The sequence below is a fragment of the Sander vitreus genome, chromosome 14 (genome assembly GCF_031162955.1).
Source record: "Sander vitreus isolate 19-12246 chromosome 14, sanVit1, whole genome shotgun sequence".
Taxonomy (NCBI): Eukaryota; Metazoa; Chordata; class Actinopteri; order Perciformes; family Percidae; genus Sander; species Sander vitreus.
Genome location: NC_135868.1, coordinates 14,397,894 through 14,422,456, shown reverse-complemented (window position 1 = coordinate 14,422,456; position 24,563 = coordinate 14,397,894). Strand labels below are relative to the sequence as shown.

The window sequence follows — 24,563 nt, the reverse complement described above, 5'->3', positions numbered from 1 at the left end:
CGATTAAAAAAAATTAATCGCATCGCGTCGGCCCTTAATCGCATCGCGATTAACACGTTAACGCTGACAGCCCTATTTATTAATAATGTAATAACTAACTTTTAACAATAATTACTTCTTTCACCACTAAATTACTGTTAAATGACAAAAACAGATAAGAAAAGGGTATTATACAGTTACTTTGAATGCAACAAGAGGTTTACCTTTATTCACGTCTCTGTTTTTCCGACAACAGCCGGGACTAAGTACTGTGTCTTTTAGCTCATAGCTTTAGCAACAGACTGTTGTACGTCCCACTGTCCTCTACAGTGAAATACAGACACACTTTTACACCGTTTAGCTGTCAGCATTTTAACTGTGCACAGCTAGTAGCTAACGGTAGGCTAACATCAACGTTACCTGCTGCCAAGTGTAATGTTAGTGTTAACTAGCGTGACATGCAGCAATGCTTCTGTTGCCTCTAACTTCGGTTTCGGAGCACCGAAATGAGGCACCAGAATCCGTTTTGCTATTCGGTCCGGTAGACACCGGGTACTGGTTTAACATGTGCCGTTCACGTGAACAGAAAATTGTGTATGTTTTCATGGCAACCCTCCATAGAGATTTATCAGCCTATTTTAAATAACAGCGACAGTAAACATTTATTCCACACTGGAATACCACACTTATGGTTAAACTTTGCAATTAAACCGTGGTTCATATGCATTCTGAACCGTGAGTGTTGATTTGTACGGACCACGGATCAACTATGGTCCGTTTCACCACTAATAGCGAGTGTTACTTTATCAGCAATGCAACACTATTAGGTGCATTGAGCTGTAACATTTTTCAATTTGTATATATTTCACTTTAGCGGAGGGCGCACTCAATTAGAATATTGATGGATTGTTTAAAAACAGAAAATTCCATGAATCCGGTTATCCCCACTGTAGAAAGGAGCCTTTCTGTTGAATCTTTTATACAATAGCTTAAATCACAAGTAGTCTGTCTGTAATGTCATGATTAACACACACAAAAGTAGATGGAGAGAGAACTTATCCTTGGACTTGGATTTGTCCCAGTAATAGTAAAATACAGATCAAATCCAGTTTAATGTTACATTACTTCTGCAGCCTCTACTGTTTTATTTCAAGCTTTACAAAAGTTGATGTGTGGAGCCAACAATGTGAAAACCTGTGGTGAAAAATATCAGTTTTTAGACGGGGTGTGGGAGGGTAGTCGCTTCACAGAGGGAAGTTTTCTACTGGCACGCACAGTCAGGGGGGAGGAGGGGGGACGGGCAAGCAAGTGATGGGAAGAAATGGGACGCATCAAAAGATATGTGTGCAAAGAGGAGTGAGTGAACCAGCTCTGTATGTGGAGGTGGACTTTGTGTCCAGTCGAATGTGTGGGTGTGTCATTGTAGTTGTTCAGTCATCTGTGGTCAACTGCTGATTGATGTTAAATTGGGGTCACATGCACAGTTCCGCGTTAGGAAGTGAGTTTCTACATGTTCGTACAGAGGAAAAAAAATGTATATTCTAATTCCAGTACCCTCATATTGACTTAGCTTTAAGTATCCTGTTCCCAATAAAAACTATATTAATTTTTTTTTAAATGCATTTGATTGGTCCAACTGTGCCATGTGGAATTTACTCAGCTAGGTAGTTTGACATTTTGTCAAAGGTTTATGGTACGTTTTATCTAGGGAAACTAATGTAGTACTAACAGTTCATTCATATTTTGCTTCTTGTGCAAAATGATGCAAATTAGGATATAGATAAAAGTGAAGGAACAATGGCTACACTGTTATTTTAGACAGAGATAACTCGGCCGAGCTCAAACATTTTCACAGTGTCTTTTACAATTATAAGATTAAAGACATAAGTAAATGATCCCTGTTACTACTGAAAAGGCTACTGAGTATGCGGAATATCTATTCCCACAAATCTATTTATTTATAGAGTTAAGTATGACCTGTGACTGTGTAATGTGCTAAAAAGCTTTTGGAGCTGGCAAAGTCTGACACAATCAAGCAGGTGTTGGTGCATAGCTACTAATTTCCCACACTACAGTAATGTAGTAATCTTGATGATAGTCTTTTATGATGCACAGTGGAGGGCAAGTGGGGTTTAAATAATTATATGTGTATTAAACTCAATTTGAATTTTACCTGTAATTACACTAATGGTTGACAAAAAATGATCTTGGTCCAAGCAAAACGCAGGCTTGTTTTTGAAAGCTCAATTTTGGGGGTGGGGAAATGGAGTTGTTTTTGTAGACAGTGCCAGTGGCCTGCACGCAGACTAAACTTTCAACAAAGAGAAAGGACCCCTGTTTGGCTAAGAACTTAAAGTTTAAATAAATAGAGCAGACAAGGTAGGCCAAGGTCGAGTCTGTACGGCTTCATATCTAGCTTGCTGAGCACCAGGGTTTACAGCTCCAGCAACCCAACTGCTCTCCACACCTGTGAAAACTACAAGGCCAGATATCAACATCAGCCAAACTAAAGAGAGATGTGGCACCACAGCACAAATACAAACTCCAGAATAAAACGGCAGCTACGCCAGTTAAAGCTGACATCCAGACCACTGCTGTTACTCAACAACTTGGACCGAACAGTTGATTGGAGATCAAATAAATGCTAGCATTATTGTATTTCTACGGCTGACCATGACTGTCTGCACTTTGCTGACTCGCCACACTTGGCTCTCTTGCTTTTTTTGTGTTGTTCACAGGACAAAGTTTGGCAGGCTGTGAATAGAAAGGTGTCGTTTACACTCAAAACTATAAAGGGAGTACAAGAGGAAAATGTAATTCAGCATGTTGAAATTGCTTGAGTGAAAAAGTTCATTATATGTTTCAGTGTATTAGTCATCATCCTGAGAAGTTGTCTCTGTTCATTGGAACAAGTTTGACTTGACTTTTTTTTTATAGTAAGAAAAAACCATGCAGAACATTTAAAATGTCTTTTTTTCATTCCAGAAAACTGGTTTTGAAATTCATCACCGCCAAATCCACATTATGAAAAAAAACTAACTTTTTAAAAGATTTTGGGTTATCAGGTGTATATACAGATGCTAGTAGATATGGATGATGGGCAAAGGCTTGACTGTAACTAGACCTGACCTTTCTAACTATGGAGTCTCACTGGCTAGGAGCAGGAGCTGTACAATCAGCCACACTTTTCAAATTTTCTGCAGTTTTGTAATGTGGTTCATATTTGGTCAAAGAGATAACAAGACAGAATAAAGAAAATTTAAAGGTGGGATTTTTTATATTCAGATACTCTTTTGTTTCAAATGTAGGTAAGCACTTGTTCAAATTTTTTTCTCCTGATGCTGATTCTGATACTAATGCTGTCTTATCTCACTGTGATTGGGATCATTTTATTTATTGGGCCTGAATTTGATAATAACACTTATACGGAAACTGGATTGGTTGCATCACGGCCTGATACCTGATCTGCCTAATACGGTTAGCATCGGTGCCAATACCGATCCAGTCTATTACATCCATAATTCTTATTATATATATTTGTATTACATTGCATAACATTTTTTTCACTGTCCCACAATTACATAAATGTTACTTACATTCTTCTCTGTATAAATCCACAAAGCAGTTATTATATATTTTAGATCCACAGTCTCTGTTGTGTTCCTCTATGTGCTGTTGTAGTGGCTGAGTGTGTGTGTGTGTGTGTGTGTGTGTGTGTGTCTGTCCTGTTCACTAGATGGGGATTGTGTGTCAACATGCCAGTGCTTAGTCATGGTAGCTATAGGTTAAATCTTTGACCCCACAACATTTTTTTTTTCTTTGACAAAAGATAGAGCCACCTCAGTAATTAGCATTGGCTTTTTATCCCAGTCAGACCTCACAGAGCTGCTATTCCTGTCAGATAGGACGCCAACATAACGGCGCAACTCGCCCGGCTGATCATTTTGGTCCACATTCAAAAATGCTGTTTTAGGTAGCTGCTTAGACCAATGCTTTTTCCCAATTGAGCTCAGACATGACTCAATTGTCAAGGGTAGAAAACCACGGCAGACAGTGGGGAGTCAGCCTGACAGTAAGAAAGACAGACAGGCAGGGAGTAGGAAGGAAGGAGGGAGGACTGGGCAGGTTGAGTCCACCTCCATCCTGCGGTCTGGCTGTTATCCTCTCATTGCAACCTGAGCCAACAGAAATCAAGAATTTTTTGGAGAACAGGGGAAGCCCGTGCAGACAGAAGTGGGACAAGCACATTTCATGTATGGTATGGGACAAAAAGCCTTTTATGTAAGCTTTACACTGATACTTTTGATGTCACATCTGGGTCGCATTCAGAGGGGCATGGGAAAATGCACCGCCTTAAACGACTCATCTCGGGCAAGTGAGGTGTTCAAGGGCTCGTCAGTGTCGGAAATCTTTCCCACTTGCAGTGCCTCTCTGCGCCATAGCAAATAAATCCCTGTCTCTACTGGGGAAAGTTTCAGTGCCGTAAAACATTTTAGGTAGTGTGTGTGTGTGGGCTTCTCAATAAAACCTGTGTGTGGCCTTTTTCTGCATGTCTTCAGACAATGCCAGCCCCAGTTAAAAAGTGATGGAGATGCCTGGTGCCTGCCAGGAGCAGGACAGAGAAGCAACAGCCATGTCCGATGGGGAGCTGCCTCTCTTTGTGCCTCTGACTGCGAATCCACTGCAGACCAGCATGGATGATGCTTTAAATCATGTCAGCTGGCACAATAAGGGACAAACACAAATCCACACCAATACTAAACATACAGCCAGATACCAGCATGCACACACACTCTGTCCTGTTACATCTAATTTGTGCTCGTTTGTTGAGTCATGCACACATGATTGGTTGCTTTTGGACTGCACATTTTCATATGCATCACAAATCCCAGCTGAAACACATGTTCAACCCTGCTCTCTGTTGTTGAGGCGTGGGAGGGGAGGTCCTGTGTTTTAATTAAACTTGTAAGGGCTGTTGTTTTTGGCAGAACTATATTTGTGTTTGTGTTTCCTAAGTCCCTGCTTTCATTTTGGTTTACGACCCCACTTTGAACTGCGTCCTTGCTCCCCCACAATGAAGTTTCCAGACATTGTGGGACAGGAGTGTCTGTGTCGGGGCACTCCTACTATCATCTGTTTGTCACGTTTTAGATTTATTTTGACATGTTGACCAACCCAGAGTAAAAAATGTTACATTTTGGTTTCGCATGGTCACAAATTGTTGGTAAAAATAGTTGAGTATGCAGAAAATTCATCCTTCTAACAAAACTGCTTAAATGTTTGACGTGCAAATTTGCTGAAGGATGTGGTCGATTTGCAGCTCCTCATATTGGTAAAAATGAACTATACACACAGCTGCTCTCAATTAAGGAATGCTATCACACCTCGGCAGACTTTCTGTTATGACTCCTGATTCTCAGAAACTCAGTGGCTCAGTTGAAATTGACCTGATTCTGCATCTAAATAAGCGAGATGCAGGCTTTTGGAACTTGAATGCTGTATGTAATGAATATAGCCAGTCCTTCAGGGACAAACAAACAACTTCCTAAACCTCCTCCACCACCAGGCCACTCCTCAGCGGCATGAACCTTCAAAGAGAGGAAAAAAAGCTAGAAGTACTTCCGTGCCTTATTTTTTTCCCCTTGGTGTATGGCTTGAAAGTGGAATGAGATCCTGTGACATGTGTGATGGAATTTCTGTGTGTGTGTGTGTGTGTGTGTGTGTGTGTGTCCTTTTGTTTATGATGTTTATGTTGTCATAAGCATAAGGGACAGGGTTTGGGGATTTCCTCTTAACTCGATAGAATAAACCAGTAATTATAACACATCTATTTTTCTATACAATAGGATTTTACTTTATGTTAAAAGGTGTTCTATGGATTTTTACATAAGTTTCCTGTAGTTTATACCATTTAATTCTAGGACGGTATACTTAAAAAAAAAAACTAAGAAGTGGGGGAAATACATTATTTAGTTTCTGGCCAACAGTTGGAGTAAGAAGATTGAAACCACTCATACTCGTCGTATTTAGTATAAGACTACAGCCAGCAGCTCATTAGCCTAGCTTAGCAAGAATTTGAAACTGGGAAAGAGCTAGCTTGGTTTGTTTTTTGTACGTATTAAACAAACGTGTTAATTAGTGAGCTTTAGAGGTGCTGGTGGATTTTGTTACGTGCAGACAGAGCAAGGCTAGCTGTTTCCCCACGTTTTAAGTCTTCATGCTTAGCTAAGCTAACCATTCCTTGACCCTAGCTTCATATTTAGCACACAGGCATAAGAGTGGTATCAAGAAAGCAAATAAGCATATCTCCTAAAATGTCGCACTATTACTTTAAAACATCCAAATAACCTCCAACAATTCTTGAACTTTTTTCTTATGGTGGTACATTTTAATTATTTTCACAGATAAATGACAAAATGTTTTGCCCATCTAACCTCAACTTCAACATTACTTTTTGCTGTCCATCCCTCTAGATAAATTATCTTTAAAATCAACATTTTGCATTGAGAAACCATTTGTAGAAGAAGTAGAGAAACCAGTTTAATCCTCATATAATCATATGAAATATAATAAATAAATAATAGTTTAATGTTAACAGAAATCTATGTCTGCTCATATTGGAGTGGTTGAACCTAATTCTGGGAAATACAGGATGATAACAGGATCATTAACTTTGCATGACAGGTTGAGAGATCAACAAACAATGTATAGAAATGTAAGGATGGATTTCCCCTTAAACAGGACAGAGACAATACTGAAAATGGTTGAATAAAAGTGTGCAGTGGAAAATTCCCAGGCCAAGTTTAGAACCAAGCCATGAGCAAAGTGAGGGAAGAGGGGGAAGATTTGGGGTTAGAGAGAGCAGGGGATATGGATGCAGGGTGGATGTTAGTGGGTTTTTGAGGGAGGAGTTGCTGGTTTTGTTGCTGGGCTCGCTGTGAGACTGCTCACTGCAGTTCCTCCTTAATTACAGCTCTGCTGGAGGACAAGGCCAGGCATGCTCTGTGTGTAGCGCTGGAAAACTTGCATACAAATGTAATGAACACAAGTGCAAGCTTGAGCAGGATTTGCGTCCTTTGAGGAAATCCTAGTTTATCTCGCATTATCAAAGCATGGGGGTTGGCTTAAAAAAAGTGTGATTGTCACTGACGCACATATCATATTTGGTTTTCTGTAAGCTTTAACACATTTCTCACCATATCCAATATTTTTTGTGTTCCTGGAACACAGTTTGGACCTATTTCACTGTTGATTTTTCAGTGGAGGTTACGCGTTAAGGATAATTCGAAAACCGTTCATTTGAATCCTCCTAATCTTCTTATCAAAAGAACTACATCTACAACACATAGCTCTTTGGCCTAAGCAAGCTGAGCCATGATAAGTGCAACGTAGCTAGCACAACATCAACCTAGCATTGCCTCTGCAAAGTGTTATTTTTGGAGTCCATAATTACAAAGGAGGGACTGACTTTGCTTCTCGACAGCTCACCCACAGCAAACGCACTCACCACTGGCAAGGTTGGCTTCAGAGCCACTCGGCTTACAGTAGGTAAATGGTATCTTGGCTACAACTTCTGGCTCATGCCAACTGTTGGTAGCTTGTCTATGGTTTAGATAGTAAACAAGTAAATATCAGCCACACTTACTTTGTAATTACAGCAAAGATTTCGACTTGCCACTTGTTTTGAAATGAGTCTTGTTTGTTGTGCATATTGCTGCTCGTGTCCATGATATGCTATAAATCCTGTACATTGCAAACACGCACACCTTGCTTCCCTTAAAGACAATCGGATGTGCTCATACTCGTAGCATGTGATGGGATTTATTTTCCCCATTTGTTGACCCTGGTCAGCAGTTCAGTCCCTGAAGCAAAATACATCTAAAACTAGATCCACTCAACATGAAAGCCTGTGCAAACATGGCAGTATGGGCTGTGTACAAGTGCACTGTATGAACTTGTGTCATTTGGCCTGCGTGGACACCAGTGTGTCTGTCTGAGATCTGTCTCAAATCAAAGGCCATGTGTGCACAAGGTACATGTGTGTAACATTCACTAACATGATTACATGCAATGCTGCACATTCACACTGAACAGACAGTCATGCCTTCAGTGCAAAAAAAAAAAGGCATGTTTATGTGTTAAATTTTGTTGATGTTGCATTGTGTTTTTCCTAGAAATAGTCTGATCCGGTCTGCTGAGAGGGAGTTGGCTGTTTCTTTAGGTTTGTTTACTCCTCTGGTATCCCCTTGTGGCCAAGCCACACTGACAAAACAAGAAGCCATTTTATTGTTGTTGTTTTCTAAAGGAAAGAAATTGGGCTATATTTTAGAGTTTGAGCTTGTGCATTATGACACATTTGATTTGAGTGGACTAGTGCAACTGTATCGTGGGGGGTGGGCTCGAGGAATTAAAAGAACAATTATATCCGGCTAAGAGACCGAGTATAGCCATATATAGGTCATGAGGCTAAAACAATGAGACAAGCTGCCATGCCCCCTCACCAGTCCAGCAATTGTTTAGCATAACATAGTAGGAGTGATTTGATTGGCTAGAATGGAGCCAGAAGTATCTATGATTGGCTATCACAAATCACCAGAGCTAATAGTGTCCATTGCAAACCTCATTTAACATCAAAGCAAAGCACTAAGAGGATCTAAAGCACGCGTCTTATCTTTGGTTTGCCCATAGTGCAATTGAGTACTCTTGGAAGAGTTTCTGCAGTTATCAATTGGTCATAGGATATTTGGTTGTGTTGTTTTGCTTTACTATGGCCAGTCTCTAAGTGATCAGTTCAGTCACTTTTTCGCAGCTGCATTTTTGTCTCATACTTTTGATGAATACATCTTTGATTCATGGTCCACTCACCAAGTGAGTACTGAAGGAAATTGTGCAAAATCTAAAATACCAATTATGATTCTTTAACATTAACAAAAGTGAATAACGACACCCTCTGTTGCATACCTTTTAGTCATAGACACATAAAGATGGGCTGATTTACTGTTTTTCTTTGAGTCCATTTTGGATGAATGCATCATTGGTGCACTCAGCATGAAAACATCATACTGCAATAAACTTTCACAAACTAATATTTAACCTAAAGCCTGGCTCTTCTATAACATTTGCCATCTTATGAGCTCCCGAACTGACTCACAGATGTCTGGCAGCAATGGGCCAACACACCGTGAGAAGATGCTGCTCCCTCTACCACCCACCCTCCCCCCTACTAGAGACATGTGGGCCACGAGTTGGTGGTTGAATCAGGCCAACTCAGCAATTCAGGATGGGAGAGGAAGGAAAAGAATGGAGGAGGGGAGGAATGAGCCCTGACTTTTGTCCTGATATGAATTGTGTCCCAGAGACTCGCCGAAACAATGGACACTGACAGCTCATGTGGAAATACTCCCACAGACAGTTTTGGCATGGTTTGTAAAAGAAGAGAGAGTAGTGATTTGGCTGCAGAGACTAGATGGAGTAAACGACAAATGGAGTCAGTGGAGCAAAACATGGAGCAGGAAGAACCAAGGATATGTGTCACCACACACAGGAAGGGTTCTTTAATGCTGTTTTTGTGTAAGAGAGGTTGTTGGTGTTTCAGGTGCAGGGGAGGGTGGGACTGAGGCCTGTTCAAGCTTGCAGAAGGATTTACCCAATCACACCCAGGGAACAGGGGGCCCCTCACCTGGAGGCCAGGAAGGGGCTTTTCATTGACCCATGTTCATGACTGAATAGAGGTCAATAAGGTTGCTCACGTTAATGGCAGAGTTCACCACATACTGGTGGAAGTCTCATGCTGAATCCCCTTCAAATGATTAACAATGGTGATATCCAACTGGATCAACAACTAAAGTAGACAAGAAGCCTATTTCAGCCAATACTATCATACTGATTTGGTGCACACTTGACTGCTGGAGCTTCTCAGTGGACATGGTGTGTGTGTGTGACTGTGTATTTGTCTGCTTCGATAGGGATTCAAAATTATCTCGTTCCGCTTTGGAGACAACATTTTCTCTGGCTGCTTATAAATCAAGTTGCAGCGTGATGGATTATATTTCTTGCCCACAGTGTGAGTGAAATTAATGTCTCCAGAGGCATTTTCATAACAGAGGATCACTTTTCCTGTGTGGGTCGATGTAAGTCCTTTGCAGCCATGCGTCTTCTGTGAGACAGACAGTCTCGGCCTTTCCCAGTCTCTCTCTTTTCCCGCAAGCCGGCAGTTTACTACAAATCAAAATTGGCTGCAAGGCAGTATGATGGGATGTCACTCTTTCCACCTGTTTACAGAAGGAATTGTTTTCAATATTTAAGTCTGCATGTGTGTTTACTTGCTTGGTTGTTTAATTTCCTTACCTGCCTGCTTGAATGTCCTTCGGCATTTTTTGGTCTGTCTGCACTATGTGTGTTTGAGAGCCAGACAGACCATAATCCTCCTAGTCTGCTTGTTGTATGTCACCTGCATCTGATAAAATATTAGAAAGAGACTTAAACTTAGATCAGTGCCAAAAGGTGGAGGAGAATGAAGGTGGGAAACTAGGACAGTAGTAGAGGTCTTCCGGAGTTCACTTGTGGTTTTGAGGAGCTCAGATCCGACCCAGGTCCAAATTATACCAAGTCGGGTTGGGTCTCATTTTACTACATTTCGGAGCCGTAAATACCTCTAGACAGTAGTATGGATAGGTGGCAGAGGGACACAAAACGGACACGCAAATCAGAAAGCCCAAAAAGTGAACCTGTATCTCGTTTTGTTTGTTACTAATGTATAACATTGTAATATAACTACATTATTTAGATGTGTGTATTTCTATATTTGGCTTCTAAATATTGAACCTTCTCATGTTAGCTAAATACACGGCCCAAGATATCTCATTGCAAGCCTCAGTGGTTTAGTTCAATTTGGTTGGTTTATACAATATAGTAAATGTTTAAATGAACCTACTCCTAAAAAAGTTTAGAAACATTTTTAGTCCCCCCTCCCTTGCCTCACAGTAGTTTGGTGGCTTGTGGACCTGAGGTAAAATGGTTGCCCCACACCCACAAGGTTGGCGGATCAATCCCAGACTCCTCCGGCCACATGTCAAAGTGTCCCTGAGCAAGACACTGAACTCCAAGCTGCTCCCCGGACGCTGTATTAGGAGTGGACCTGCTCCTAATACTTAGGATGGGTTAAATGCAGTAATAGAATTTCACTACATTGTACTGTGTGTATGTGACGATTAAGAATAAAGTCCTTTTCTTTTTTGGTCCACTGCCTGCTTTACAGCACCACAACAATTCCGGCGGACCGCAGGAAAGAATGAGAGAACATACTGGTAGTTAGATTCGCTACTGTTCAAGGCTATTTTATTCACGTTAACATCGGATGAAGTTCTTTTCTCTAATAAATTAGTCATGACAAAAAAGTTTGCTATGTTACTGTAATATAATGTAACGTTACCTAGCTTGTTTAATAGCTTGTTGGATAGAAATGCACCCACTACAACTAACGTTAACACAGTGATAAGCCTAACGTTATGTGTGTGAACTGATATTAGGGTTAATATTGAAGATATACAGTTGTGTTTCGCTCAATATGATGTTAAGTGGCAGATCAGTAGGTTTGCTGCAGTTAAATGTATATCTTCTGTCCCAGATGAAACCTAATATTTATGTGGAGGATGCAAGATCATTTTAGAATTATAATATGACCGCGTAGTGAACCTGTGACGTTAAAGATTTGTGTTGTTGTTGCCCAGATAAAATGACAGAGAAAAGAAAAACAGACATAAGATCCTTTTTCAGTACACCAAAACGCCAATAAGTCCTCATATCAAGACAATTTGGTGACATCTTTATAAGAATAGGTGCTTATGGAAATACTAACTGTCACAGGCAAAGGAGACCGAAAGACCTGAGGAACAGGGAGACCAGGGACAGTCAGGTGTAGAGTCTCAGGTAAGTGTGTTGAGCTTAGTTAATAATTTTGGAGGTGTGTGGCTGTCAGGGTTAGCAGATGAGCTTTACCAGTGACTCACTAATTTACATTATGATCAGTACAAGTGTACAAAAACATTGTATTTCTTTTATATGCGGACACTTTTTCAAAATAAGTCATTATGTTTTAAGGTATTTTTGTGGCTTGATTGTAAACTTAAAAATAGAGAAATGGTTTTAAAGAAGAATATTTTAGTCAATTTAGTCAGCTTTTTCATTGAATCAAGAGAAACACTGAAAAGAAGGATAATGGTACAGTTTCCATGCTACACTAATGATGGTATTAAGGCTTTCCTCTGCGTACACGCGTATATTTGTGGCTGTATTATTTGTGTCCCCTTCAAAAATTGCTCTTCAGAAATGTTATGTTTATTGCCCCCCCCAACTGTTAGATGAGATTTAAGCCCATGTCCTCCACAGCAACAAGTGCATTTCCAGCTCTTGCTGCCAGTGTGGCCACTTTTTATGCCAATTCACTAAAGCTGTTTAAATAACATAAGATAATTTCAACACAACTACAACGCTGGACAACGAGCTATAGCAAATTAACCATATTCCCATTTTCCCATTCCTGAGGTGTGCCCACATGAATAGTATTCACACAGGACTCATAAACATAGTTCTCTTCATTAAGCAATGTGAAGCAAATCCAATGGAGTGCAAATCTTTTCAGCCTGGGGTCACACATTATTTGATGGTTGAAGAGGCTGAAGGCTGCTAAGCTTGTGTTTTGGATTGTGAGTGTGGGAGAGGAATTGAATTGTGGGCTGTATTTAAGAGAAGATGAATATAGAAAAAGATTGGATATCAGGAAATTGTACTTTGTGTCGTATTTTAATGTCATTCTGTTGCCTGTGTTATCCTTAAGTCTGTCCTGCTCTCTCACACACACACATGCACCCACTTAACTACTTATATGGACTCTCACACAAACAGAAGGCCAGACAGGTGGCAGCGACACAAGTCCAAGTCTGCTGCTGTGACTTGTGTCACCTTGAGCGCTGCCAGGATCTATTTCCTTGATCCTTTTTTTTTTTGCCAAAATGCCTGTAAAATATATTATTTGTCATATGGTTGCAGGGGTGTGTTTTATGGTTTATACTTGAGTTTTAATTGTTCTATTTGAAATGAAAAATCTGTCCACCGCTTAGAGCTCAGTCTATTCTTTCTTTAGTAAAAAGTCCAAGATTTCCATTAACTTTGGACTTTTACTTAAGAAAGGACAGACTGATCTGACATGTATTTATATCTTCACATGGGCTAGTAAGCAGTGAAGCCACAGCCCAGGTAGCTGTGGGTCAGATGGCGGTGGAGACTTGGTGGCGCTTAAATCAACAGCATGTGTTTGCTTGGTTGGAAACATGCATATGATCAGGAGAAAGAGAGATCTCTGAAGGGGGAACACTTGATGGAGTGATTATCCCTTTTGAAAGGTTAGTGGAATGCAAGACCTGTCTACTCCATCGCTCTCCTCTTCCTCCTTTGATGTTCCTCCCTCCCCACCCCTCAACCACACACAAACGCAGGTTAATCTCCTTAAGTACGCACTCTCCCACTCCCTTCTCTTAAAATACGTTTTGTTTCTTTTTTTAACCTCCGTTCCCCTTATGATTTTGCCCAAAGTTTGGGTGTGTGTGATGGGGGTGGGTGATACCTGCTGCGAATCTTAAACCTGTGACACCCTCCCCAACCCACCCAACCATACAGGCCGAGCCAGATCAGAGCAGACAAGGCAGCTCCATTTAACGTGTCCCAGATGTGCAGCCCGGCCCCTGTGTGCAGCGGTAACTGCTAATGAAATGAGTGCAGAGAGTGAAGGAATGGAGGCGGTGCGTGCAAAGTGCTACCCAGCACATATATGCATGCACAAGTTTTAGAGCTCTGTCTTGTTTTATCAGGAGGAAAACTCCTGTTTTACCGGGGGGTTTTTTTTCTTGCAGACTGTTTTCACCCGACTCTTACCTGATTCTTGTTAGTTTTTTCTAATCCCAGGGTCTCTTTTTATATATATATCCACAGGAAGCATGAAGCAATAAAAGTGTACATTCACAGATGATTGTGGATCTTCAAAGTCTCTTTATAAGTTATCATGACAGTCCAGACTTTTTTTTTTCTTTGTGGAACGTGCAGGTTAAAGTAGAGGTAGTAATTTGTGTACTCTCCTATTTGCAGTAGTGGAAGAGGTAGTCAGATCCATTACTTAGGTAAAAGTAGTAAGTGTTGTATTTTGTGTTGTTGTATTATTATTATTATTATTATTATTATTGATGCATTAACCTTTTAATGTTTAAATGCAAAGATATGATACCTATTTTAATAATATCGACAAGTTTAATAAATACCAATGCATCATATTTTGTAAGCTGATATTTTTTGTATGTTAACTTTTACTTTGTACGGTAGCCATGTAGTGAAATAGAAGTATGAATATAGTATATAAAGAAATATTCAAGTAAAGCACAAGTACCTCAAAATTGTATAAAAGTGCTGTACTTGGTTACGTTCCACCACGGCCTGTACGTAATCTCTTCTAAGCACCTAGCATAACACAGCATGCATACGGTCACAGAAACTTCCAGTAAGTTTCTACCCAAACCTTCAGTGCAGCTGTCGATTAAAACCACGTACGTTTAATAAGCTTCTCCAAATTTCCAGCCGGCCCTGCCTCAACCACCCCTGCAAGAATGTGAAATATGTTTGTATGTTAAAAAAAAAAAAAGTTCTTCTTTATTCTGTCTGGATTCTTTTTCCATGTTAGTGTTAGCTGAACGTCTTGGCAGTGGTCAGCCCCTAAACACACAGATAGACTTCCCGGCCGTCTCCAATGAGGGAAGACAGGAGACGTCCAAGAATACTGCTTGTTTTGGTTCATTCCTTACATTTATGTGTACTTTACATTGACAAAGGTGAAAACTTGACCTGGCAACCCAAAAGGTAGAGGCAAAATACCTGTTTTAGTATTTGTTGCAGCTTATTTACATGGGAGAGGATTCCAGCTCATTTTGCTGTATTTGGATGTGTTGTATGAAACCACTGGAGAGTCATGAAAACCAGCTATTTCTGAGCCCACGCTATGAGGAGAAGGCAATAGAAAAGCACTCTGCATTTCATTAAATCATGTCTTTTCTAATGCAAACAGGACAAAAAATGCAAATGTGGCTAAGGGGGGGAAATGTTTCAGTGGACACATACACTTACTGTACTGCATTGTACTGGGATGTCTCCTTTTGGCTGTGCTCTGTCATGTGCTGTTTAATCCCGTTCTACTTTATGCCATATCCTGGTGGTTTTGAAAGTGAGGAGCTTCCAGCTGTGTGTGTGTGTGTGTGTGTGTGTTGTCTGTAGGGCCCAGGAATGAAGCCCACTACCACAGCATCCAGTGACCTAATGCAAAAGGCAGCAGGGTCTAGCACTATTTACCATTCTCTGTGTGTGCCTCGTCTCTCCCCCTCTTCAGTGATTATGGTCTCTCCTGTCACTAAGCACTTTGTCACGCTTGGCCGAAAAAAACATGATGGGGGCTGGGGGGTTGTTGGGGTGCAGGAATGTCACTTGCATAGATGGACTGTAGCTGGATATGCTGTAGACAGAGCAACATGCCGTAGGTCATGGACTGTAGTGTTAGCATACAAAAGTGAAATTTTGTGAAACTAATTGATATATCGTGGCTGTGAAAATAAGGAATTGTTGGACATTTTGGGAAATGCACTAAGTCCCTTTTTTGCCGAGACATGTCTGCACAGTAAATATTATGCTACAACTAGCAGGCAGTTAGCTTAGCACACAGACTGTTAACAGGGATAAGCAGCTAGCTTGGCTCTGTCCATAGGTACAAAAATGTGCCTACCAGCCTAAAGCTCAAAACTTAACTCACTGTATCTCGTTTGGTTAATCTGTACGAAAGCCAAAGTGTAAACTATCAATTTGCGTACTATATTTTCCCAAAATGTCGAACTAGTCCTTTTAAGCTTATCAGAAAAAATTGGAGATACATTGTTTTCACTGCACATTGACAATATGGTGATCTGTGCTCAAGTCTAGCATGTAGCATTTTCATACATGCTTCATATGCTGTATCTGAATATTTAGCTGCAATGCAGTCTTGTTTGCATGGTGTGGTGTTGCTTTTGTAAAGCAGTCTAACAGAGGATTGTGTGTTTGTAAGCTGGACTGCTAGGGTCATATCACGGAGTCAAAATATCATTATCAGGGGTACCCCTGAGGTGCCACCGCCAAAGCTGTTAGCAATGTGTTGATGTTGTCGCCGTTACCCCAAGTCTCACATGCATATAATAACAAGGCTTTCCACTGGTAAAGTTATGTTTTTTAAAATGAGCAGTAATAAAAGGTCAATCTTCTTATAAACAATATAGTTATTGAATGGTAACTAAACAAACTATTCATATTTTTTTGTTTAATTTTCTTGCAGCTGCTTTGGCAGCAACTCAGCCAATCAAAGCTGATAATTGCAATTTCTATTTATAAAGATGGATACAAATTTTTCTGCCTACCAAGCACAAATATTTCCGTTCATACAGATTAACATGTTAATGTGCCGTTACATGCAGGCACTGTGCATTCACACATGCTAGCACTGTACAAACAACTCTATAAAATGATGAAAAATGATTATAAATTATGTCTCTGGTTCCAACACACATATACCAAAAGTACTTTAACATAGCTTGCCAACTTTCCACAAAGCCCTGTGTGAAATATCACACATGAGGCCTGCCCCAAACACCTCTTCAAACATTATTAGTCTAAACTTCTGCTCAGTGAGTGTTGTGCCTCTAAAGGGAACCAGAACTAAAAGCTGTGGCTGTGCTGTTGCATATTCACTTATGTAAAGTCAGGAGCTAATGTTTTCACATCAATGCTTACAGAGTAGCGTACACAAACGCACGTCATACAAATTCCTTGTTGACTAATTTCCTCATACCATTTGTGCATTATTCCCATTCCATCGCACATTACCTTACCAAATCATAACAAGGATTTGAAACTTGCTGTTAAAGTAGAAGTGTGTTTTTTCGTTTGGTTCATTCTCAGCGTCTCTTCTGTCTCCTGTTTACAGTTGTGTCGAGCCAGTAGTGAATGTAAGAAGACCTGCCAGGAACAAGTGTGCACAGAGGCCCTAATGGTTGATCATAAAACTCTTTAGATTCCTGTCTTTTATGGGAGATGGTGGAAAAGCAGTAGGACTTTAAAGGGCCTTCTCTTCACAGCTTTGGTTAACTAGAGGTGGGCTTCAGTGGAACAAAGACTATTTTTCTTCTTTTTCCAAAAACAGCATGAGGCATTCAATAGCAACTGAGAGCCAGCTGCAAACTAGTTAGCTGGCTTCTAATTGGTCTGTTTTTTCCACCCCAATGCAGTATTACAACAATATAAATATATATATATATATATATATATATATATATATATATATATATATATATATATAATATATATTTATTTATTTCAGGAATAATTGAAATTATTGTCAGGTAACTGACTCTCATTTAGCACAGAGTATGGCTCTGAAAAAGGTTAGCAATATGCCAGTGATGGATCGCATGACTTAAAATCCATCATGGCAAGCTTGAAATAGCCAGTTGCTTTGGTTCAAAGCAGCCCACGCCTGTCAAGTAATGCAGGTCTTTAACTTGTTCGGAGATATCCCCAACTACATTTACCACCACATTCCTCTAGTGGCGCACACACACACACACACACACACACACACACACACACACACGCACACAGCCACACACATCAGCAGAGAGCAGAATGTTGAAGTCACCCAGAAGCCGTCTTTCCACCTCTGACCTTTTTCCCCTGACCTTGTGTGGGTTTGGGTGAGTTTTGGCATCATGGGGTTAGCATCCAGTATTCCTAAATTGAACATCTTTGCATGATTACTTTATGTCAGTATTGCATGACAGAGTTAAGGTTTTCAATGCTGGAAAGCATAACAATGTGAAAAGCACACTGTCAATTTCTGACCTTTCTTTCTTTACCCACCCAGCTGTGTCAGAGCCGTCAGATTACTCTTACTGATCCTCTTTAACACAGATGTTAAATGTTGTTTAAGTGAATAAATGTTTTCCGTCCCTGTCAGCATTTAGCCTCGCTATTAGCTGTAATTCTGGTGGAATTCCCTAACCTTAAGTTTAGAACAAACTAAAGTTTAGGCTAAATGCAAACAGCTGGTATGCGCATGGCATGCTCTGTGTGTTCTTGGGCATCACCTAAATTAGCATTTTATATTCCATAGGCTACTGATTGGTAAATATTAACATTTGATGGTAATGACATTGTGGAAATATTGTGTAACAGCTAATTGAAACACCAAGCTTTTCTAACGGGCTTTGATCTGAGGTGCTGTTTATCCTGCAGATGCCTGGCAGTGAACCAACAGTCTTTGATTAACAGGTTCACATTGGCTTACCCATCATGCTTCAGTTTAGCAGGGATTAGGTTTGTCAGGAGTTGTTACGATAACGTGTGTGTGTGTGTGTGTGTGTGTGTGTGTGTGTGTGTGTGTGTGTGTGTGTGTGTGTGTCTCTCTGTCTCAGCAGGATCAAGTTAGGACTAGTAAACTGTGACACCTGATAGTTCATCCTGATTTAACTAGTAATCAGTGGCCTTTATGAGATTGGACTGTTTTACAAAAGTCTTGATCTGGAATTTAAAGAGCAGAGTCCTTTTTTGGCATTATCCTAGACTGCAATCACATTTAGTTAAAACTACACAGTACAGCAGTAGAAGCACATGCAAGTTTACAATGAAACATACAGACAATTTCTGCTATACAGTGTATTTCACAGTAGCAGCGAACATGTTTAACTTTACAATGGAAAAACCCATTTCAGTTTGATGAATGCACTGGTCCTGAATATAATACCCCAGCCCTGCAGACAGACATAGACAGACAGGGTTTAGCTGCCACAGTCTGGTTCTATGACTCGACATCTTAATTGGTTTGGCATCTCCAAATACTGCAATCCAACAATGCTCCGGTGGTTTTACTTAACCAGGGGAATTTGCTTTAGCTTTAGCCGTGCGTCAGAATGAGAATTGACTTTATTGGCCAGGTCTACTTATGCATACAAGGCATTTGACTCCAGTTTACAGTAACTTGGGATTGAAGGCATAGTGCACTTAAAGGCTGCAACTAACTATTATTTTTATCATCTATTGATCTACTGATTATTTCCTCGATTCAAAAGAAGAAAAGAGATTCAATTTGCTCTGATTAAAGGCAAAGCAACAAATTCTCACAGTTGACAAGCTGGAACCATTTTCATTCAATAGTTTCAAAAACGGCTTAAACGATTAATTGATTACCATAATAGTTGCTGACTAATTCTCTGTTGATAGACTATTCAATTAATGGGCTATTTATCCCAGCTCTAGTGGGGTTTATGTGTAGTATTTCTGCTTTCCTGAAACATAAAATGACTTCAGGGTGAATGTGAGAATTTCAACCCAGTGTACCTGCTTCACCTGTGTTTGTTTTTGTTGTTTTTTTTTAACGCCTTCTTACTTGTACATACATACATGGCTCACATTCAAATTCTTTCACAAACTATGTGACATTTCTGGATGGTTGGTGATTATCTAGATGGGTACATGAAGTATGATACTTTCAAGTCATCACCTATGTGTGATTGTATCAGCTGGTTTACACTGGGCTTGTGCTAGTTTTCTGCTCGCTACGCTTCCCTTTTGAGTTGATGGTCTTACTTTTAGAAAGAGAAATGGAGTGGAGAAATGTGGATTTTGATTTGTTATTGCTAGTTACTATGCTGAACAATAAAGGACATCAGTGAGATAGAATTTAGACATTGATTCTTTAAAATGCAGTGCTCCCAGTGAATTGTGATCAGTGTAATCAGCACAAGGTGTCCCAAACCCAGATTTAACCCCTGCTCAGCTTAACTTCAATCTTCCCTTTTTACCTATTGTCCTAGGAAATATCAAACACAACCCATGTCTTTGTATCTGTAGGTTTCTTTAAACAAATTACACCAACATGGGCTTCTTATGGGATTTTGCAGAACAGCTGTAAGACATTACAAATAGAAAGCATTATTATAGTTGTACACATAGGATTTCTGACTGAAAGATCATCTGTCCTACTAAATACACTGGTGAAGTAGTGTGCTATGTGGTTTCAGATGGAGGTGAGGGTAATGAAGGAATATACGGTGTTACACCATAGAATGTAATGAGACTCTGCAGCGATCCCCTCCAACATGGTTCCCATCAGGGAGACTTGCACTTGTGGCAGAAATTCCATCCCTGTAGCAAATGCCTTGTCTGGATTCAATCAAATCAGCTTCTGCCACAACATGCCCAGAAAACTAAGGATGGACTTTAGGTTTGATGATATTCAGAAGTGTTTGCTTTAAAAATGGCATTTTTAACAAGGCTAATTTGAAAGCAGTAAAAGTTGATAAGATACGGCTATTTCTTTATCTGGAATAATTCCGTTTTGGCACAGCAGTTTGGCTAGAGTCTGTGAGCACTTAACATTATTTCATGCTATGCCAAGAGACGTCGATCTACTATGTCACTCACGCTCATTTATCATTCTTATTTTCCCCCCAATTTAGTCATCACCAATTCCCCATGTGTGCTGTGGTTCTTGTCACTGCAGATTTCACACTGTTTTCCCCCCCGACTCTTCATTTTTGAAGCTGTAGTAAAACATGCTGCTTTATCAACATTCTGCGCAAGAGGAGCAAGAGGAGGAAGAAAACGTGTTAAAGATGAGTCAGCATTGCGCATAGGTAGTTGTATGGCAGACGTCCACGCTCCTCTTGGGGCCTCTGCTCGGAGACTCCATATTTGTTTCAGTTTTCTCTCCTTCCACGGTGTACTTTTGAAGACGGGGCCCAAAATTGCAGTGTGCTCACCCATGATGATTTCAGAAAGCAGGTGTCCCAAACAGTAGGGCAAAGATGACTCATCGCCGTTGCCATGGAAATGCAGGAGCTGATGCTCCCGCTGGGGACCTTTTTTACTTCCTGTCACATCAGGCTTTGCTGTGTCCAGATTTCCTGTCTGCCTGAGAAGGGAAGATTAGAGTGCTAACAAGTTATTATTCTTTTCCATCATGGAGCACACTTTGTATCATTTCTGTCTTTATCAGGACCATAACTCAATAACACCCCAGAGTATAATTTTCATTCCACTCCAGCCCCAATCGTCCCTCCTTTTATTTTATTTTATCTAAGCAAGTACATGAGCATGTTTGGCAGCAGCTATGTTGTTCTGAAGAGTCCTTTATGAGGCATTTCATTGTTTTATTAATTGCTCTAAATCTCTGGTTGGAAACATACTTTAACTGAGATTTCCACGCTGATCTTCCCTCACAGCTCATTTTTTCACATTGTATTATGTCTTTTGGGGTCTCTTACTAGTTCAGCTTGTGGAGGACTGCTCAGTATCTTTTGAGTTCCATGTTTGTACTAGGGCTGCACAATATATCGTTTTTTAATCGTCATTGCGATTAGAGATGGTCCATTACCATTTTTTGCTTCCCGATTCTGATACCTGAACTTGTGTATCGGCCGATACCGAGTACCGATCCGATACCAGTGTGTCATAGATTGTATTATGTTTTAACAGCTGTATACTACTATCCCTGTATGGATGTGATATGATTTCTATCTTTGTTATCGGTCTGGCTCAGGTTAAACTCTTTGTGAAACATGAATGCCACAGAACTTTCTGTTATTCTGCAGTTTGACAGTCAGTTATAACGGAAAAAGAACATAAATAAACTACTTTAACGTAGATTTTCTTTAGGGCTTTATTACGTGGTATCGGCTCGGTGCATAAACTCCAGTACTTACCGATACCAGCGTTTTAGGCAGTATCGGAGCCGATACCGATACTGGTATCGGTATCTCTAATTGCGATATCAACTGTCGTAATATACACATCGCAAAAGGCTGTGATATTATCACGAAAGACACCCAGAGATGTTTTTGTTACTGTCATTCTTTTTTAGTGGTGGCTTTTATATTCAATTCAATGTTCAATTTGTTCAATAAAAGAATGTTACAAATGATTTCCTTTCAATTGTTTTAAATTCAACAAGCAATTTGTTGTATTTTAGCAGAATACGGAAAGCAGCAGAACTGAGTACTATTTTTTATTTTTTTTATTATTATTTTTTTTTATCCCATGTAATATCGTTATCGCAATATTCAACAAAGTTATCGCATATTTTACTTATACTGTGCAGCCCTAGTTTGTAATGAGGATAGTACATGTATGTGCCTGTGTAGAAATGCACACTGGGGATCCCTACAGCTGCTGCCTGGTAGCAGGAGGGTGGGTCACCTCTGTCGGCACAGGCAGGAATGCTCTGCACACTCAGCGTTTTATACAAACATGCACACAAAGAAACACAGAGTCACAGCATTAGGCGTATGCGAATCCAGTTGACACGCTCACCTCATTTTTCATACAAAGGCTGAACTCATTTTAAAAAACATTGCTTCATACTTAACTCACTTATAGAGTAAACCAGCAGGCACTCTGGCCTTGTTTGTGGCTTCAGTAATAAGAACTGTGTTATGTCACATATGGAATAACATCTGTATAAATGATTAGCAGCAGGTCTTTCTATTTTCAAGCACATCTGTGCATAGTTTGATCAAAGGTTGTTGAATTTGTAAGGCAGGTGCTTTGATTTAAAGATGTAGGGTAAAACTTGTGTACAGGATTTGTGGTTCAAGGATGGAAACTTTTCTGTTGTCGGTTTGTTTTAACTTTACAGATCCTCCCCTCAATCTTTTTGTGCCTTGAGGTGTTTTAGTTTTTCATTTTTTTTCCTTGTTGCCTTTAATATTTGGGAACAAAGTACTCATGGAAGAAAGAATGTTTTCAACTTGTGTTGCCTGCACATTCACAATATTGAAACCTAATTTCACTTTCTGTTTCTCTCTCCCTTTATTTCTTTACAGAAGAGGTTGACTATGCTAGCTATGGCACCAACACAATAACTCGTAAGAAGAAGGCAGTGGTCGCACTTCGCAATAATGACATCAACCGCAAGCGGCCACACATCCGCATCGGCATGCCGCAGGACTTCCGGCCCGTCTCCTCCATCATTGATGTGGATATCCTACCTGAATCTCACCGCCGTGTCCGACTGTATCGTCACGGCTCCGACAAACCCCTGGGCTTTTACATCCGAGATGGAACCAGTGTTCGCGTGACCCCACACGGGCTCGAGAAAGTCCCCGGCATCTTCATATCTCGGCTGGTGCCTGGAGGGTTGGCGGAGAGCACCGGGCTGCTGGCGGTTAATGATGAGGTGCTGGAGGTGAACGGCATTGAAGTGACTGGAAAGTCCTTAGATCAGGTAACGGATATGATGATTGCCAACAGCCACAACCTAATTGTGACTGTCAAGCCGGTGAACCAGCGCAACAATGTGGTCCGCAGCAGCAGGATCTCAGGGAGCTCAGGTCAGTCGTCTGACAGCAGTGGATCAACTGGCTACCCGACTTTGTCAGTGGCCTCAGTTGGGGCGATATCCTCTGGAGCACATGGTTACCAAGACGACCTGGAGAGTGACGAAGAGACGGATATTGTCATTGAGAGCAGCCTCAAGCGGCCGTCTCAGAGGTCCAATGCTTCCCTGGCGTCCAGTGTGTCTCGCACACACCAGCAGACACCAACAACAGCTTCGGGCCCAGCGGCACCTCCAAGCCCCCCCACACGTCCTTTATCGGTGGTCTCCACTGCCTCCTTCCACTCGCAGCCTAGCCTCAACGGAGGGTCCCAGCCCCACCACCACCACCACAGCAGCAGCCTCAGCTACCAGCTCCACAGAGACCTGAACCTTCAGCCCAACCCGCACCAACAGTCCCAGCACCGTCATCACCAAGTACAGCCTCCGCATCACAGCAGCAACCCAGCCCTCCGCCACAGCAACGGCAGCCTGCACAAAATCCTCAGCTCTCTGAAAACGGACCCGCGACACAGTCTCGCTCTACCCAGGGGAGGGGTGGAGGAGGACGGCACCGTCATTACTCTATAATACCTATAAACAGACTAGCACACAGACAGAAACTTCCCAACTGCTCAGAGACTTAAACTGGAACACCAGGCCGGAGAAATATGAGCACGAGTGTGTTTTGTCAGATACTAATTTTGTAACTTCTTTTTGTTTTTACGAAATAATTAATAATTGGAAGTTACAAGCCAAGAAACAAGGAAAATGTATTGTATATATTTCCTGTATTTTTTAAAGTTGTCGTTGTCTTACATAAAAGTATTTGTACGTATGTGTGTGTAATAAGCATCAGAACAAATAACTGTTTTTAGGCGAGTCCACTGTATCCTACAGTTCTGAATGTGCCTACAGCCTAATATCTTTTGCTAGTGACCACTTCTATTAAGATCATTTTTCATTCTTATTACTGGGACCAACTTGGGGTTGCTTGTGGATGTTTTTAAAGAGTAAATCTATATTTCTTATATTCTGATAAATGCTGTGTAGAGTATGATTTTTTTTTTTTTTAATAGTTCTTTTATGCATTGATGATTGTGATCAAATCCTTGTATCTGTTCCAATAAATTATTCTAAGTTTGCAAACTAGAAA

At 40.7% G+C, this 24,563-nt stretch overlaps 1 protein-coding gene across 1 annotated transcript in view; it reads left to right on the top strand.

Annotated features, from left to right (window-relative positions):
* The window catches only part of pard6gb (par-6 family cell polarity regulator gamma b), a 36,400-nt gene extending 11,837 nt beyond the window's left edge, over positions 1-24,563 (top strand). Inside the window, exon 3 of the mRNA XM_078267968.1 lies at positions 22,917-24,563. Coding sequence (XP_078124094.1) covers positions 22,917-23,998 — 1,082 coding nt within the window. The 3' untranslated portion in view covers positions 23,999-24,563. The remainder of the gene's footprint in view (positions 1-22,916) is intronic.